The sequence below is a fragment of the Macrobrachium nipponense genome, chromosome 26 (genome assembly GCF_015104395.2).
Source record: "Macrobrachium nipponense isolate FS-2020 chromosome 26, ASM1510439v2, whole genome shotgun sequence".
Lineage (NCBI taxonomy): Eukaryota > Metazoa > Arthropoda > Malacostraca > Decapoda > Palaemonidae > Macrobrachium > Macrobrachium nipponense.
The window spans coordinates 39,774,904-39,793,152 of record NC_087215.1 but is presented as its reverse complement, the minus strand read 5'-3'; the positions used below and the strand labels follow the sequence as shown (position 1 = coordinate 39,793,152).

Sequence of the window (18,249 nt, the reverse complement as noted above, 5' to 3'; positions counted from 1 at the left end):
TGTATAAAAAAAAAATCACGTTTCAGATGGCAAAGAAATATAAAAAAAATGTAATTAGAAAAGAAACTACAAGACTGCAAATTCATCTCTCAGAAGGTCCCCTCTTCCAAAGTTTGTTTTCCCTTTCTCATGGAGTCTGATCACTGACTTCCAGTCATATTAAGGCCCACTAAAGTCTCGGTTTAATAGTAAATGGATAGGAAGACCTCTGGCACTGGAGTGTGACGTGATGACCCTTCTATAGAAACTGGTTGCCGAGGCTCTGCAAAAGGAGCAGTGCCCATCGTCTTAGAGAGACAGGGACATGAAAGGGTGAGGTGATTCTCCACTTGCGGAGGCCTTATACCATGGCCAGTCAGCATGTCATCCGCTGGTAGTCTGAATCATAATTACCACTGCTGGAAGTGAAGAAAGCCACCTTTCCGAGTAGTTTGTCGAAGACCAACTAACCCCAGAGCTTGTGTCAGGCTTCATGGTATACGAACCTAGAGAAAGTTTTCCACATAAAGAAGGTAGGAAAGTATATTTATACTTGGGGAAGCACTCATTGTAACTCAACTCGGTATTGCAACTCAGTAAAAATGTCAGTTTTTTTCAAGGTTTGGCCTTTTTAGGCATATTTGAAAGTAATTTAACATTAAAACTTAATTCAAGAGCTTCAGTCATCCAAGGACTCGATCCTGCCTCCTTTATATGGTTTAAAAAATCGTCGGTGAAACGTGAATGGAACCATGACTGTGTCAGCAATGAGGCAAATCATGATGTTGATGTTAGATAATATGGTTTTAAAGAAAATGGTGACTTATTACTGCGTACAGTATTAGTTTGTTGAATTATATTCAACTTTCTTTTAGAAAACATTTGATTATTTATTACGACAGCCTTGTTAGTAACATTTATAGTGCGCAGTATATAAATGAGCTTACTCACGAGTGAAAAATATTTCATGAAATATTTATAAACAAATTCAGACCCTAGGATTTTGTTTACTCTTTGTAATTGCTTCATTATTTATTGAAGCTTTTCATCTTGCACAATATATTTTTATGAATCCCGTGTTTGTTTTAATACAAGGTAAAATCTATTAAATAAATGTGGGTAAAAAATATATCAATTAACTCTCTCTCTCTCTCTCTCTCTCTCTCTCTCTCTCTCTCTCTCTCTCTCTCTCTCTCTCTCTCTCTCTCTCTCTCTCTCTCTCTCTCTCTCTCTCTCTCTCTCTGTTGGTTAATATAAGGAACTTGCTTTATATACCACTTTTCCTTTACTAGATCCCCTTCGAATTTCCACACACCCCCATCTTTCTCACGACAGCCGGTCGACTAGCGTATTTAAGTGAACAGAAATTTACTGGGCATTTCAGTCTTTGTAGTTTTCTGTAAAAGAAAACTGTTGAGATGGCTATTTGTCTGTCCGTCCGCACTTTTTCTGTCTACCCTCGGATCTGAAAAACCACTGAGTCCAGAGGGCTGCAAATTGTTATGTTGATCATCCACCTTCCAATCATCACACATTCCAGATTGCAGCCCTCTAGCCTCAGTAGTTTTTATTTTAAGGTTAAAGTTAGCTATTATCGTGCAACGCAGGTCACCACCTGGCCGTGGCTGAAAGTTTCATGGACCACGGTTAAGATGTTTCATACAGGATTATACGCTATACAGAAAACTCGATTGCGTCGATGAAACTTCGGCGAATTTTTTACTTGTTGTAGGTATGTAACTTTTTCTTTTGAATTGCTACTGTATTTGCTAAAATCATGAATGATTTAACCGTGTACGTGATGCAAGGTTTTTTTCTGGTCTTTCTGGCACCCACGTAGGGTTACAGTGATATATTATACCCTCAGTGATATATGCCCGTTATGCAATAATGGCAGGATTGGGATGGTGGCGGTGGTGGGGCCGTCAGGCGCCATCGGACCATTAGGATTGCAATCATGCATCAGGAGGCCATGACCACAAGAATGTGAAAATAGCTCTTTGGAGTAGCATTTATATTTGAGTTTAGCTGAGTACAATACAGCAAGGCTCTCTCTCTCTCTCTCTCTCTCTCTCTCTCTCTCTCTCTGCTTCTGTCATTCACATCTCATTTTTCACTCTGTCTGAATTCTTAGCTGATGTTCACAGGACCTGTTTTATATTTGGGTTTCCCAATTGCTTTTTGTAGTCTTGTTTTTTTTTTATTTATTTATTTATATATTTATTATTTATTTATTTATTTATTTTTTTTTTTTTGGCTGTTTTGGTGCAATTTTGTTTCCTGTTCTAAATTTTGTGCTCACCCTGTTTTTATTTTCGTAAAGTTTTTTTTTTTTTTTTTCGGCACACAACGTCCAGTAACACAAGTGAACAATGCACTAATTTCATTGATATACCTAGGATACCTAGCTATATCATTATTTATCCTGTACAGTATGGTTATCAAAGTGACATACATTTACAAGAAGCACATATATGTCGACTGTTACGGCGTGTTCCGTGTTGCCGCATAAATGCGCTCTTGATTGTATTATGTTATTATTATTATTATTATTATTATTATTATTATTATTATTATTATTATTATTATTATTATTATTATTTGTAGCAGCCATATTCCGTAAGGAGAGTAACAGTGAGATATCTGTCTTACGTGACCAGCCTGCTGAGTATTAAATTGGCCCATTTTGTACGCTTAGCAGCTCCATCATGGCAGATAGATCTGCCCTGAACCTGTATGGAAAAGGAAGTTCGCATGTATCATTCAGCTTCCGATGTACCTTATTGTTACGCTTATGTTATTTGTAGCGAGAGAGCGGTAAATATTTCTGTTGTCTGCCTCTTTTTGGCTTTTTTTATCAGCAAATTTAAATGACTGTATCTTCTAGGTCTAAGGAGATATCATAGGCATGATTATGTTCCGAATGTATCGTACTACTTAATGGTAGGTCGAGGGCATATAGCTTTATGAAAGGCTAAAATGCTACCGGTGTCAGCAATGTTAAAAAATTAATTGTTAATACCGTATAACAGCAAAATTATCGGAAAGTTCTACCATTTCGTTGCTGCACTATAAAAGGGAAGAAGGTATAAGGTGATTTTTACTGCCTTAATGACAAATGTTCACCTCAGCAACATATAGATTTGATATTTGATTGGATTTGATTAAGTCAGGCCCTGGGGTCCTCTGCCATTCAGCATTTAGGACAGTATAAAGAGGGAGGCTGGGTTGGTTGAATACGAAGATAAAATAGATTTAGAAAATACAGGCGGTGAAGTAGTAGGTTCTGAAGGTGGGACGGGGAGAAAATTCCACATTTCCACCCAGATGAAATCGTTTGAGAGATTGGACAGCAAGGCTGAAGAAAGTAAGTTGGAAAGGAGGTACAGTAAAGGCTAGACGATTGGTGCAGCTGGGGGCCGAAGGTACACAGCAAACACAGGTAATGCCTACCACGCGAGATGCAGTGATGGCACTACCCTTTTACGGGGGAAAGTTGATGTACCTCAGGCTAAGCCTTTTTACGTTATCATTCTTTCGACTGTGTTTGGATTAGTTTTGGATTTTGCTTCTCTCAGACGTCACGACAGCCCCCCGTTGGGTTATATAGTTCAAGTGATTGCGGTGAAACTACTATCTTTATAAAGTTTTTTAATGCAAGTCGTGCGGCGTGTGTATGTGTACAAATATATATATATATATATATATAGATATTATCTATATATACATATATATATATTTATATAGAATCTACTGGTCACTTTTTTACCAGATACATATAAAATTGTAATAGCTACAATGCCCTCTTAACTTCTTGAATTCATTGCTCTTTTTTGGATACGCTTGTCACTACAAGCGTATCCAAATAAAAGAGCAAAGAATTCAAGAAGTTAAGAAGGCATTGTGGCTATTACAATTTATATATATATATATATATATATATATATATATATAGATATATATATATATATATATATATATATATCTATATATATATATACATTCCTTACTCTTATCTACCGAAACCCATTAGTTTTAACTGTGCCCGTACACTTCAAAAGTTTTCTTCACAGCTTTATGTTGCTATTATTTTGTTATGGTTTTAGGCCTAATCGTTGGTTTCTAAAGAATTCGTCAAAGAGAGAGAGAGAGAGAGAGAGAGAGAGAGAGAGAGAGAGAATTAAAGGGAAGAAAGTGAGGGAAATCAGAGCTAGGAAGAATTTTACGCAAGGGTACGAGAGGGAGAGGAACTGCGAGCAAGATAGATTTATTGGTGCGGGTGTTTCGAAATGGTCTGGAGTGCCTCCCTTCCCTTCCCTTCCGTTGCGTTCCCTTCCCTTCTCTTCTCTTCTCTTCTCTGGTAGCGCTTGGTGTCCCTAATGATTGGGATACTCTGGGAGGGTCCAAGCGGAAGTGCCGTTTAGAGAATTCCCCAAATAACTGTGAGTTTCTTGATGATACATTTCCTTTTATTCGCACGAGTTTTATGAGAGCTGTTTTTTTTTTTTTCTAGTGACCAGGCACTGAGGCAGATAAAGCGAAATCTACTAAGAAAGAAAAAAATAGCAAAGCGTCTGACGTTGATATAGGAGACAGCTTCCTTTTAAATGTGGGTGGAGTAAGAAGGTCTGTGTGCAACTGACCGTTTGCAAATGTGAAAAATACGGCCAGAATGAGATCTTTTTTTGATAACGTGGAACAAACGGGTTAGATATATAAAAAAGGTGATGTCGAAGACTTTTACGGCCAAAATAGTATGGGCTTCTAAAAGAGAGAGGTTACTCCGTAGCACAGGAAGCTTGTACAAGCAGGAAAGAGTTTTTTTTATCCATACGAGTCCTTTTTTTTCTGTTGAAAGTTTTGGTTGGTTGGTATGTATTGCAAAATTTTTTTATGATTTCTTGCAGGTGCATAATAGCAGAGCGTCAGAAGTTAAGGGTTCGGTCCGGTCACTGTTTAGTCTCTTTGTAATTAACGGAAAGTGGGTTTTGCGTGTTCTTTATAAATGAGATGAGTCCTACCCCTCTTGTCACCATATGATACAACCTCCTGATACGAATTTAGGCGAAGTATTTCGAAATATTTTAGAAAAGCAAAGATTTCCATCTTACCGTAAGCCTTTGCAACTTGGTTATTGTTATTTATTTTATTTCATTTTATTTTATTTTCATTTTAAGATTAAGATTAGTTTCCAGGAGAATGTATCTCGTCTTTAAGACTGTTATGCGCTGGAGCATCGGTCTTTGGATTATCTCCTGTAAAGGTTTTATAATATTAGTTTAGTTTGTCCATCTATGAGCAATATTATTTGAAAGTAACGAGCAGGTTTATATTTGGTATTATATGTGATGTGCATTAAAGATAATTGCAGAATCTTGCTTTTATGGAAAGATAAATGTACTCATGCACAGTTTCAGTGACATTAATCATCACGTGCTAATATTAGTAAACGTAAATTAGGTGGGAAATTAGATCATTAGGGTAACTGCGCTAATCGTATTGCCAAGGTCGCAATATCTGGTTGCGTTTCTAGTTACCTATGTTATATCTTTGAGACATCTGAATCTACACGCCTTTTATTGTTTCGCGTTACATCATTAGTAAATTTGAAAGGGAAAATGACTATTTTGAGTACTTTTGTATTATAGACAAAATCGCCAGTAGAACACAGAGGTCAATGCAGAACACAACCAGGTAAGGCCCATGCCTTGGAGAGGTTAGAAGGATAACGGGGAGGGTACTGATGGTGCATTTAGCAGTCGAAGTAAGAGAGGGGTAAGGGGATAGGGTAGTGCCAAAGCTACCCGGGCATGGCATGGCACCTTGGCACTCTTCTTGGGTTTGGTCCGGCAGTGCTGATGGTGGTGTGACAGAGAGTGGCCACACCCCACTACCGTGTGTGTGTGTGTGTGTGCTCGCGCGCGAGTGATTAGGAGAAGGTGCTCGCTGTCCTTTGGGGCCAGGTCATCTTATAGGCCCGTGGAAGGAGCCCTTTTCATGTCCCGCGAAAGATTGTAAGACATTGGGTCCTTCGGGGAACTTCGTCGCAGTCTTCGTTGTCGAACACTCATCGCAAGTCCCCCGCCCAATCTTCACCTCACGAACGAGTGCCGAGCGACGAGCGGAAGAAGAAAGGTTTCTTTGCTTGAACTACTTTGTCTGCTTGTATACCCCCACTGTTGTGGCTTGCTTAAGTAGCCTTACAACATGGCGGGCAAGGAACAGGAGGAACAAACGGAGCAACAGCAGGAACAGCAGCAGCAGCAGCAAAGTGTAAGTACATTCAAAATGACTAGTGAGAGAGAGATCTGTGAGACGGATGTTCTCCTGAGATTAATAACTAGAATTGTGAGACGTGCCATTGATAAATGCTCAAGTACAGGTTTCTTCTCCCAGTAACCCATAGCTCCCCTGAATTCCTGAGAGCTTCTTAGCAAAGAGTTCTCTACTCATCACGTATGGATGTAGCCTCATTTTCGTCACATGTCCTTAGCCGTGTTTATTCACGTAAGGCAGGAAAAACAAATGATAATAACTTGTAAAATCAGTAATCATCGTTTTTTGTGTAGTAGAAATTGAAGGCATTTTAATTCAGTTCCGTAGTTCTGCTTAGAAATATATTTTTCAGTTTATCCTAAAACTTTTGGCAATGTTCTTGTGACCGAAGTGAGGTTGCGTGATTAATTAGAAGAGCGGTATTTAAGAACAGAAATCATGCACCATTTTCGCGTGCGTTATTATTCGTAACAGTAGAGTGCCACTACCATTAAGAACTTTTCAATAAAAGCAGCCCTCTTGGAATCATTCTGGCCACCTCCAACACAAGTATAATATGATATATTTATTATTTGTTAACGTGAACTCTGCTTTGAAAATATTATGTTTCAGTAAAATACAAACAATATATGAAAACTTGTAAGCTAATCGTGAAAATGGTACATTTAACGTGGGCATCTTTCATATTGTTTAAGACAAGATTACACGCGAGATTAATGCATAATTAAATTTTTTTTTTTTTACTTATAGAGTCAAGTTGACATATGATGATCCTAGAAAAAGAGGCAAGTTTTTTAGATAAAGAATTTGTGGGCAATGTAAATGTTGCTACTATATCATATTTTGCCAACTTGATATGGTTCGAATTTGCAGTGTAATAATAATAATTGGAGAACGAAATAAAAAGGACTGAAGCCAAATACAGTGGTTGAAAATTAAATGAGATTTTTTACAATCCCAAACAGTAGCAATACCCGTTGTGCATAAACGCTGGTTCCATGCAACGTAAAAACACCATACAAACAAACAAAAACAAACAAACAAATATAAAAGTAGCAATATGATGGAAAATAAATGTTCAGAATTACAGGAGGCCCGCAGGGCTTGCACCTGGTAGTAGGTGATAGTTACGTTGCATTTGGCATTTGGGGTTAGATTTATTATTATACTCTTTTTCTTCAAGTTTTATTTTCACCTTAATAATTAATGCGTGGGTTTATGCTTTTTTTTTCTTTTTTGTAATGATAATACCCGTCTAACGCAGTCATACATATCACAAATTACAGTTTGTTTTGAGTCATTGCATTATACATGAGCAATTTCAGTGATTACTGAATGGAAAATGTTTATGAATGTAATTTCTTTGACTGCACACCTGTTTACGTACTTGCGCGCGCGCACGCACACACACACATCAACACAACACACACACATATATAATATATATAATATATATATATATATATATATAAATATATATATAGTACATACAATTTTGTACATGTGTGTATTTATATGAGTGGCCGCATTAGATATATATAATATATATATATACTAAATATTATATATATTTATATATATATATTATATATATATTGCATACATGACCATGTGTGTGTAATTTATATAAGTGGCCGCATTAGATGTGGATTCTCTCTCTCTCTCTCTCTCTCTCTCTCTCTCTCTCTCTCTCTCGGGTATTTTTTTTTATTTAAACTGCAGTTGCTAGTATCAACAGGCTACGCATATATCCTTTCTGTCATAGGTTAAATTACTAGGAGGTGAAGTGATAGTTGCATATGTTTGCACCCAACATATGTCAGGCATAATCGTTCCTCTTTCGTCATCATTGCTTGATTTATGTGTCAGTGTAGTTGTCGAGTTGGTGACTTATCCCAACCCCCAAACCCCCCTTTTTTTTTACCCTTTGATTATGTGTTTGTTCAGGTCTTGATTTTTACGGGGCTAAAAGTAGAAAAACCTCACTAATTGCGAAGATGAACTAAGTAAATCAAGTAAAAAAACATGTTGGTGATTTCAGTCTGATGTAATTTTTGAGTCTGGATTATTCATGGCCAATAAGTGTTCGAGTTGTATTATCGTATCTCTTATTAGTGAAATTTTTTTTTCAAAACTTCCAAGGTTTTGTTTCGTCAGGGTTCGTCATTATTGAAGTTGATATTTTCCTCTTTGGCAATATATGGCCGGATAATATTCTTTTCAAAATGGAAAACGCAAGATTAAGTTTCTAGTTTCTTGTAGACAACGTGGGTTACGTAACTTGTTTACTTATTGACTTGCCAGTGAAAAGAAACTTGGAATTGTACTTTCTGCAGTGCAGCAGATGGAAATGGAGTTACTGTCCATATGGCATAGGTGAAATTTTAATATAAGATTTATTATACATGGTCTCGTTTAATTAACAGATAATTTTGTGAAGATTACCCTTTTGGACAGAATGTCAGTGCAAATTACCCAGTAGATTGTAACTTCCTTATTCTAATTCCACTTCCAAAGAAAATGGTGAATGGTAAGATTGATAAACACTAAAAACATTTTGGTTAAGGTACGTATCCGTATAATTCTTGTTGTACGCCCAGTTGGCAGTTCAATTGTGCCATAAATCTTCTTGGCACCAAGTGCTTAGGTTCATCGCCTGTCCAGGAGCATAGCGGCACAGGTTGTTTTTTGTGCACTGGAATATGAGATTAGTGTTCTCTTAACGACGAATAGATTGACAGCAAAGAGCGAGATTTTGGCATTTCACGGTTGCTATGCTTTTAGACAATGACGCATTTTTCATTCTTCTTTATCTTCTAATAGTGTGTGAACGTTAATACGTTTTTTTATTGTACGTAAATAGATATTTATTCTTCGGTACAACAAGACAGTCTAAATTGCGAGACATTTTAAGTAACTTAGAAGTGGCTTCCAATGCCAAATGTAAACGGCCGTTGGCATGCAATGCAGTGTCGCAAAATGCCAGCTGAAGCTAAGGCCAATTAAGTGCAGTGTTGGCAAAGGTCTTGGGGGAATGTTCTTAATTAAAATTTACCTAAAAATTGAACCGTTTATTTAAGTTGGTATTATTTAGGAAGATATCATGTTTTGTGGAACTTAGTATAGTGTGTATTGTGGTGATGAGTATTGCACATTCACACATTTTACATAAATACGTTAGCTGTTAGCGTGTTGTTCATTTCAAGAAGAAATGTCCTATTCCGATACCTTCATAATTATATGTTTCTCTTTCTTTACTGATATTTTATCTGTGTCCTTGTGTCAGTTGTGCACCTAGTAGTACTTCGTATTTGCATTTCGCTAACTTTTGCAATGGTTATTTGCACTACTCATGGTTTACTAGTTTTACATGAAATTCATAAATGAATGAAAAAAGTTACGGACTTAAACATTGTGAAGGGAACACAGAAAAAGGAACAGTAGAGCCTTAAGTAGATTGATACCCGTGAGTTAAAAATTCTTGCCTGTTATTTGACATACAGGTGTATTTTCGTATTCAGAAGCGAATGTACTGGAGCTGATTCCACTGATTCCATGTCATAAGACGAGTAGGTAGTCATGCCACAGGCCACGGTAGTTTCAAAATGTAAAACCGACATTACAGTTTTAAGTCTTGACTATACTTGCGGATCATAACAGATTCGGTGCTTTAGAATTCAAACATATATTTTACAATTCGCAGTTCATAAATGAAGCAAAGTAAGTCTCGTCTCGGTTTTCAAGGTCATAAGTATTGAACACCGGCTATATAGTGTAATTGCACTCATCCATGTACCCTTTCACTCGTCTAAGTGTAAGACCAGCTTATTCGGATTGGTGCAGATAATCGCGATAAGCTTTGGCGACCGCTTTTCCTGATCTTAAGTAATGGTATGAGTCAGTAGTTGGGAGCAGGTGTGATGGTACACCTGTTCTCGTTATCATCCAAGTGGTATCGGCCACCTGTACTTAGTTGCAAGTGGTGAGTGAGCAAAGGGGCTAGTCATGTTTCTTTTCTTCTTTTCTTTTTTAATTTATTTTTGTTTTAAGTACAACAGGCAGGATTTTTCCTTCCATTCCAGGGAAGATTGAAGGTCTTGGTTATTCAAAGTGTTAACTGTTCCTTTGTTTTCAGTTGAGCTACAATAAAAGCAAACATGAGAGACCTTTTTAGTTTGCTAATGTCAAGTCAGGCTTGCTTGCTTTTCTTTGAGGCACCCAAAAGAACAGGTGAAGCTTAGAGATGCATTATGGTTGTTGAAGTTATTGTCGTAGAAGTTATGACACCCTTCCTTCATCTCTCGTGATCATAGAAACGACACAATCAATACAGAGGTGATGTGTTGATGTAATTTCGTTTTTGATTAAACCGGGATTTCTTACGACGGAAATCCTCATGACATTTGGTTGACAAACTGAAGGGGTCGCCTCATGTTTTATTCTGTAAACATTCGATATCTTTGATCGCGTAATCTGATGGTGATTTGACTTGAGGCTTGAGCATTTGCTTCCATTTAAACATGGCATAGTAATATATTTCAAATATAGTTATAATGTAAAATATGTTTTCGGTACACTCACAAGTCACATTATGTAAAAATAACTTCCTGTAGCTTTTAAAGTGGATATAGAATTTATCACCACAATGTAAGTGTGTAGATGGATAGTCTTTTAAACATGCCATTGATTTCACGCGCTTTATATGCTAATTGAAGAATTGCTTTTTGACGCATCCGCCAAGAATTGAGAAAAATCCTTGTCTTTTTCCCGTTGTCTTCATTGTCTTGACTACCGTCGGTTAACCAGAAGTTCTTCCATCTTCATCCCTCGTGAAGGGAGACGGTTTGTGAAGAGGCTCTGATTTGTACTTGACTAAGGCTCCAAGTATGAAATGGGATTTGCCCTAGAATGCCACGCGCTCTTAACCTCCTTAGTTTAGGGATTTGGCGAAGCCAGCTATTTCAGTCCCTTGGCTGCTTCATGTCAGTCGGGTGGACATCGATGGTGACCATCCTCCTGTGAACCTCTTCGGTGATGCTCAAATCTATTTTCAGTTAAGGGGAGGTTAAATCCTAAATTTTTAAAAAAAATATATAATGAGGGATAATAAAAACGCAGTTATTTTAATCGAGGATAAAATGACCGACCAGATCCTACGAGTTGGCCGTTTTGAAGAGAAAGGCATTTTATGGAATATGAATTTAAATCCATCCTCTTATAGAAGAATGACATCTGAACCAAAAATCTGATGCATTTTTAGTGGCTTTATGATCTGCTTGGTTTCCGTAGGGGGAAAGTGCCGTCAGTACACCTCACACCATGCAATGTAGGCATTACTTTGTAGCTTCCCTTCCGCCCTAGCTGCAACCCCTTTTATTCCTTTTACTGTACCGCCCCCTCCACTCCACTCATGTTCTCTTTCTTCCATCTTGCTATCCACCCTCTCCTAACAATGGTTTCATGGTGCAAATGCCAGGTTTTCATCCTGTTGCGCCTTTCAAACCTTTCTACTCTCGATTTCCTTTTCAGCGCTGGATGACCTCATCGGTCCCAGCTCTTGGCCTTTGACCGAAATTCTATATTCCATTCTGCTCTGCTTGACAGGTGTTCTGTAGAAGCTCTCGAGTATCACTGAATCCGCATCGGCAACGCGTAGGTCATCACGTGGAGATGTTGTGCAAAGCATCCATACTACGTGGTGGCTAGTGAGTAGCATATGGGTTGGGTAGGGAGTAACGTATGCTGTGTGGTGGTGAGTGTCGTGTATAGCATTTCGAAGTGTATCCCAGATGTTAGTTGCTGTTGATTTAAACTTCTTTTAAATTGCGATCCGGTTTAAATGGGTCATGGATAGAGAACAACTATTTTATGTGACGGTAGTTTGTAACGCATAATCATTCGTTTACGTATTTATATTTGCATAATTGCTGTCAGGTTTGTCCTTGAAACTTGGCAATGATTTATTCAGGCAATTGCGAAAAATCTGAACAGATTGTTTAAAATCTAACTTGAGATTTGTTTCCTTAAAACTGCTGCTTTTGAAAATTTCCTTCAGCCACTACTTTTCAAAATGGGTTTATTATTATTATTTTTTTTTCGTAGGAATAGATAAGGACAGTAATCTGCAGTAGTAGGATCTGTTACTTTTTACAGTAGTTAGATATTATACTGGCATACATATTGTAGCCAAAATAACAAATCGGAATACTAAGCAGCTCCCTCTAATAGGGAAATGGCTTAATATTACATTATTCACCAAATACACACACACACACACACACACACACATATCTGTTGATTGACTCGACTTTTTTCTCATCCTATTATATGTCATTAGTTCATATTAGTATACCATAGACTTTCAACTTTTTCTTCCAATAAATACTTTCAGACTTTTACTAGTCTCGGCAGCTTTTTTAGTTCCACCTAACCTCACCACAAGCCTTTTCTTATACTATAACCTTGCACTTACATCTATTTTCACAATAGATGTAAGTGCATTATTCCATCCATATAATTAGTAAGGAGCTAGGAAACAATGTTGTCTTGTCTTAGACCCATTTTTTCACAAAACTATTAAGATTCACGTTTATGCTCCCAGTAAATTGGGTTCATCAAGTACCAGCAAACTCTACACTGCATGGTTGCCAGTACCATCATAAACTTTATCTAGGCCATGCGTGGCACATAGCTACAGTTTTTCCTCAACATTCCTTATGTAAATGCACGCTGTTCTTCTGTCAAGAATTCGACTACGGTCTACACTCTCAGTCAAACTTCTGCCATGCACTTACATCATTAAAAGTTATAATTGCCCTTAATCAGTTCGGTTCTTCTCTGTCTGCCGTATAACCTTATATACTTAGACTCATAACAATTTACAAAAAGAAAAAAGATCCCCATTCATTGTGCAAACTCTGTTCTTCTGTTGTGTTTTTATCTGTCTTGCTTTCACAATCAAGCTCCTATCATGCACATTCCCAGATATACGTAATAACGTTTTGCCATATAATTCTTACACTCGCGCCATCTTTCCATGCACAACGGAGCAGTGATTTCTCCCACAGCGTTAGAGTAGAGTAAGATTTGGCCAGACCTTGCAGAGACAGAGAAAATAAGGCTGAAGTGTAGTGGTGTAAAGCGGTTTGGGGATGCTGAGGATCCTGAGTCTCGGATTGAATTTCATCAAGGAGGTATTTAAAGGAGAAGCCCCTGAGGCTCTTCAGATACCTGAAGCATTTGAAGAAAGTATCAGGAGTGCTTTAAGTTAAGGGCGCCGAAGAACAGGATTTCATCTTGGACGACAATCCAGTGCGTGTTTTGGGGTTCACATTTGGTTGTTTATGGAAACGATTGTTAGCCATTTGCTGTTGAATGGAATATACTTTTTGCCGTCAGTGCATCTCATGCGGTGCACTGTAGGCATTACTTAAGGTTCTTTGCAGCGTGCCTTCGGCCCCTAGCTGCAACACATTTCGTTCCTCTTACTGTACCTCCTTTCATATTCTCTTTCTTCCATTATACTTTTTACCCTCACTTATCTTCCATCTTCCTTACCACCCTCACCACACAATTGATTCGTGGTGCAGCTGCGAGGTTTTCCTCCGTTTACACCTCTCAGACCTTTTACTCTCAATTTCCGTTCAGTACTGAATAACCTCATAAGTCCCAGTGCTTGGCTTTTGGCCTAGATTTTATATTCAATTCAATTCAACACACGCATTGATTTTTGTTGATATTCATAGTTGTTTTCAGGTGTTTCGAATAATTTTGTTAAAGGAAACGTAGGTCTTATTGTTGTATATGATCATTATTTCTACTGACAGTCAGTTCTTTCTAAATTGAACTACGGATAGAAATAGAATATTGGAAAAAAATAAATAGAATAATAGTAAGAGATCATTCAAAATATCCTTGCCTTGGTCAGCAGCTAGTTTTATACAGTGGGGTCTTCTTTGCTTATCTTCAACAGGGTCATAACATTGTCTGAGAAGTTTGCGTTTATAGACACCAGTAGTGACATAATTCAAATGATAAGGGTTCACGTTACGCACGGTAAAGATATTCAAGTAAACATTGTTGATCGTCGAAGGAAAGCGTAGCCCTGTGAGTCAGCATGTGGTTTGGGAATCGGGTTGTGAGATAGTAGCACAGGCTATAGTTTATGTGAGTGTTGGCAGTTAACCGGTAGTGGCTGTGGGTACCATACAGGAGGAAGCCCCCAGGGTAGAGGAAGACAGAAGGGCGGTTGAGACCCGGCTGTCGGAACAGCCGCTGTGATGTGGCTGACTGTTGGAGGTTTGTTTGTTGGCCGTGCGTACGTTCGTGAGTGTGTCTCATGTCTATATCTGTGCCAGATAAAGTTACGGAAAAGCTGGTGGCGGTGTCCCAGCCGACGCCCCTGGCTAATTTTGGATTCCCTCGGCCTTCGTTCCCTCAAATGATCAGGGAGATATCTTCCGTTTGCCCTTCCCGCGCCTTCACGCAGATACGCGCTCTTGGTGCTATGCACATGGGGCCAGATTTGTTTTTACTGATTACGAAAATAAGTTTGATATTACTGGGAAACAGATGCCTGACACAAACCATAATGAGATCCTATTTATCTGTGGTTTATACGCTGTGTGTTCGGCACTGACATTAGTAGTACTGTTAGTAAGGTCCATTGTAATGGATGTATTGTTAGTAGTGTTGGCAACAGCAGCATAGGAGGGAAAAATGGCCATACTTTTCTGCCACCCGGAAGTCTAATCTTGGTAGATTAGAAGTATTGATTTTGGCTCTGTGCTCGAAAGATGTAGGCTTAAGGTTTTTATTTTTATTTTTTATAGAGAACCGGTGGAAGGGGAAGTAGGAAGGGCTCGTGCGTAGCTCAGAGAAGATCTTTGAAGCATGGAACATTTAACTTCATGAAAAGTATTTTATTAGTTTTCTTTTCAAGCTCAACGAACCGAGGCTGCAGAGCATACTTCCGCCAGAGAAGAGACAACTTGTAGATTCATCTGTTTTTTTATTTTTATTTTATTTTTTTCATTATTTGCTTTGTAAATTTCTCTGTCCGTCTATTTCAGTATCATTGCAGGAGTGTTTTCCAAAACTGGACTGAAGTGGCGTGCTTGACTTGACTTGACTTAGTACGTTGTATATTAAGCTTGCTTTTTGTAGAAGAGAGGTAAATTGTGCCCGGCATTCTTTGAATTCATCTTTTAATCCGTTAATATATTTTCTTTTTGTATTTTCAGGTAAGTAGTAGGATACAGCAGGTTGCAAGGCAGAACGTTTGAGTGAGGAAAGACGGCAGGTATGTCTTCTATTTTCAGTGCCTTGAAATGTGGGAAATCGCATGGTCAGCATTTTTTGGGTATTTTTTTTGTGATGAGTCATGGTATGCAGAGAATTTCAGTACCATTAATTTGAAGTTATTTCCATTTTATTCTTTTCTTTTCCAAACATTTACTTTCGGCTTGAAATATAGTGGCTTCTGTTTGTAATTAGCAGCCAGGTTCTGTAGCACATGTAATCAATGTGACCTCTGGGCCATGTCCCCATACTAAATTCTTGGCAGGTAGGTCAGGTACTTCAGCACTTTTGTCTCCGGCAACATTTCCCTGTGTTTATATTTTTGTTTCCTCATTTTTCATCCTGTGCAATTCTTACAGGTGTGCGCTGAAATACTTGTGAGGTTGCACAGGATAGACTGAGTTGCTGCCTACTCTGGCACTGACTTTTATCAGGTAATAATTGTAACTGTGCTGGCTCAGTTTAAAACTTGTTTGCTGTTTACTCAGTTGATTGTAGACCTTTACTGTGTGTTAGTACTTTTTATATGTTAAAGAGATACAGGAAAATTTTGTATTTTTTTTTATCTCTGCAAAGATCGACTTTAGTTTTAATAGTTTCAGTATGCAAAAATGTGGAGAAACTCAAGTGGGTTATAGTCTAGTGGTCACATTCACCAGTTCTATGTATTGAGAGTTTTATGTACTCTGATTGATGCTCGCGTCGTCCAGTTGCCACAGTCAGATTTCAGAGAAGCAAATAAGCCGAAATTGCGAGTCATTTTTAAGCTCATTCCTTGGCAAGACTTGGATATTTGTATGTCTAACAATTCTTTAGAGGCGCTTGGAGATTGTAGGTTGTTGCTCATTTCGTGATCAGTTTGCTTCAAGTTGCTCTATTTTCATAGTGGTTTGTATGTAGCCTGTGACATTTTGATTCTAAATACCTCATGGGAGAGCAGTACTCTAGGCTGTTGCTACCCATTCGGTTAATATGCTTGAGGACGTTGTTGACGAAAATCGAAGCTTTACTTTGAAGATAATAAGTTATTACTCAGCTTTGAATTCTGTAGTTTCTGATATCTTTTCTGGGATATTTTTTCCTTTTTATTTTGGCAAGATTGTCTGATGCACCTCGGTAAATTTAGGAGTTGTCTTTTGAAACACCTTGGTAAATTCTGGGATTTGCCTTTTCTCTTTCGGAAATAGAATCAAGTTAATGGGAAGAATGCATGTAAATAGGTGTATGCGCTGACACTTGCACCGAAGACATTTCTACTCATTTGCCGTTTTCTGGGAAACAGCAACACTACTCTCAAGTTTAAAATATTGATATTGAGTTATTTGGGATTTCCCTTTTGATTGAAATCTGTTTCTCTGCATCTACCATGACGCACTCATTGCACCAAATGTTAATGTTGCCAAAGTTCACGGCCAGTTGTGAAAAGAGGAATTTGTAAGGATTTCTTTGCTTTTGTTTCGTCGGCAACGACTGCTACTTTTAAATTCGTCATTATATTGGCTACAAGAAAATGTTTTGTTGTTGTACTGGAGAGGTAAAAATCCTCAAGGTATAATAATTTTCAGGTCCAACATTTCTATGAAATTGTCATTATTCTGTTTCCTGTTTCACATAATATGCGAAGACTGCCAACGACGTAATTTAGTCTCGTTGTAAATATGTCGTAGAAAAACTTGAAATGCAACTGTGGTTCTTTTGGCTTTAGAAACGTGACCAACGCCGTAAAAAAAAAAAAAAAAAAATCAGGAATTTGTGGATTTGTCAAGTCAATAGTGCGAAATTGTTCTGGATTGTATTAATAAATCGATGAAAAGGGAATATTATCGTAAGAAAGATGGAATTTATTATTATTATTATTATTATTATTATTATTATTATTATTATTATTATTATTATTATTATTATTATTATTATTATTATTATATTTGAGGGAGGTGACTGTCATTTAAACAGCTTCTGTTGAAAGACAGGCAGCATTACATCAGTTGAAATGATTTGATACAAACTCTTTTCAGTTTTTCTTATTGCTCTTTTCTTCGGTGCTAACATTTGCTAAATGTTGGACGATGTTCAGGTATTATTGTTGTTGGTTGGATTTTTGTTTTATCCTAGTTTGTCACTCTGTTGGAGAGAAGTAATTTAATGATTATTCAGATCTGATTTTTCACATATTTTACGGGATGTAGCTACGGGCTAAAAGTTAGTCCGCAAAATATTTTGTCTTAGATTCTTCAGTGCATCCTGAATGTAAAGAAATATTGGCAAAAAATTATTCCTTGGTAGGAATTTGTGTCTCGACCTCTTGCCATAACGAAAACAATTATCAGTTTAATAAATGTAAGTCATTTTTACCTTTATGGCAAATGTATATAATTTTTTATACGGTATATAGTAGGTATTAAATTTGGGTATACAAATAGCAGATAGTGCCCCCAGACTCTCAGAAGTCGTAGTGACTGGCATAATTAGGAATGAACTACATGTATCGTCAATCACTGTAGTATTTTTAGGTTCGGAAAAATGGTAACAAATACTAACTTATAACTGATACTAGTTTTTTCCGATTATTTATTTCTTGCAGAGTATAGAAGTCTGCGGTCTCATTTTAACATTTTCTGTTGCCATTTTTGAACGTGCTGCGGCAAAGCATTCTTGTCCAACCTTAAAATGATACCAAAACCTGTGATCTTGCCT

At 37.6% G+C, this 18,249-nt stretch overlaps 1 protein-coding gene across 34 annotated transcripts in view; it reads left to right on the top strand.

Moving 5' to 3' along the window:
• The window catches only part of LOC135200192 (ankyrin-2-like), a 702,328-nt gene that overhangs the window by 16,015 nt on the left and 668,064 nt on the right, over positions 1-18,249 (top strand). For 2 of the 34 annotated variants that reach the window (XM_064228594.1, XM_064228593.1), the window contains exon 1: positions 5,818-6,252. The exons of the other annotated variants lie outside the window; for them this stretch is intronic. In XM_064228594.1, coding sequence (XP_064084664.1) covers positions 6,187-6,252 — 66 coding nt within the window. In that variant the 5' untranslated portion in view covers positions 5,818-6,186. Of the gene's footprint in view, positions 1-5,817; positions 6,253-18,249 lie in introns of those variants that run through there. 34 annotated transcript variants of the gene reach the window in all.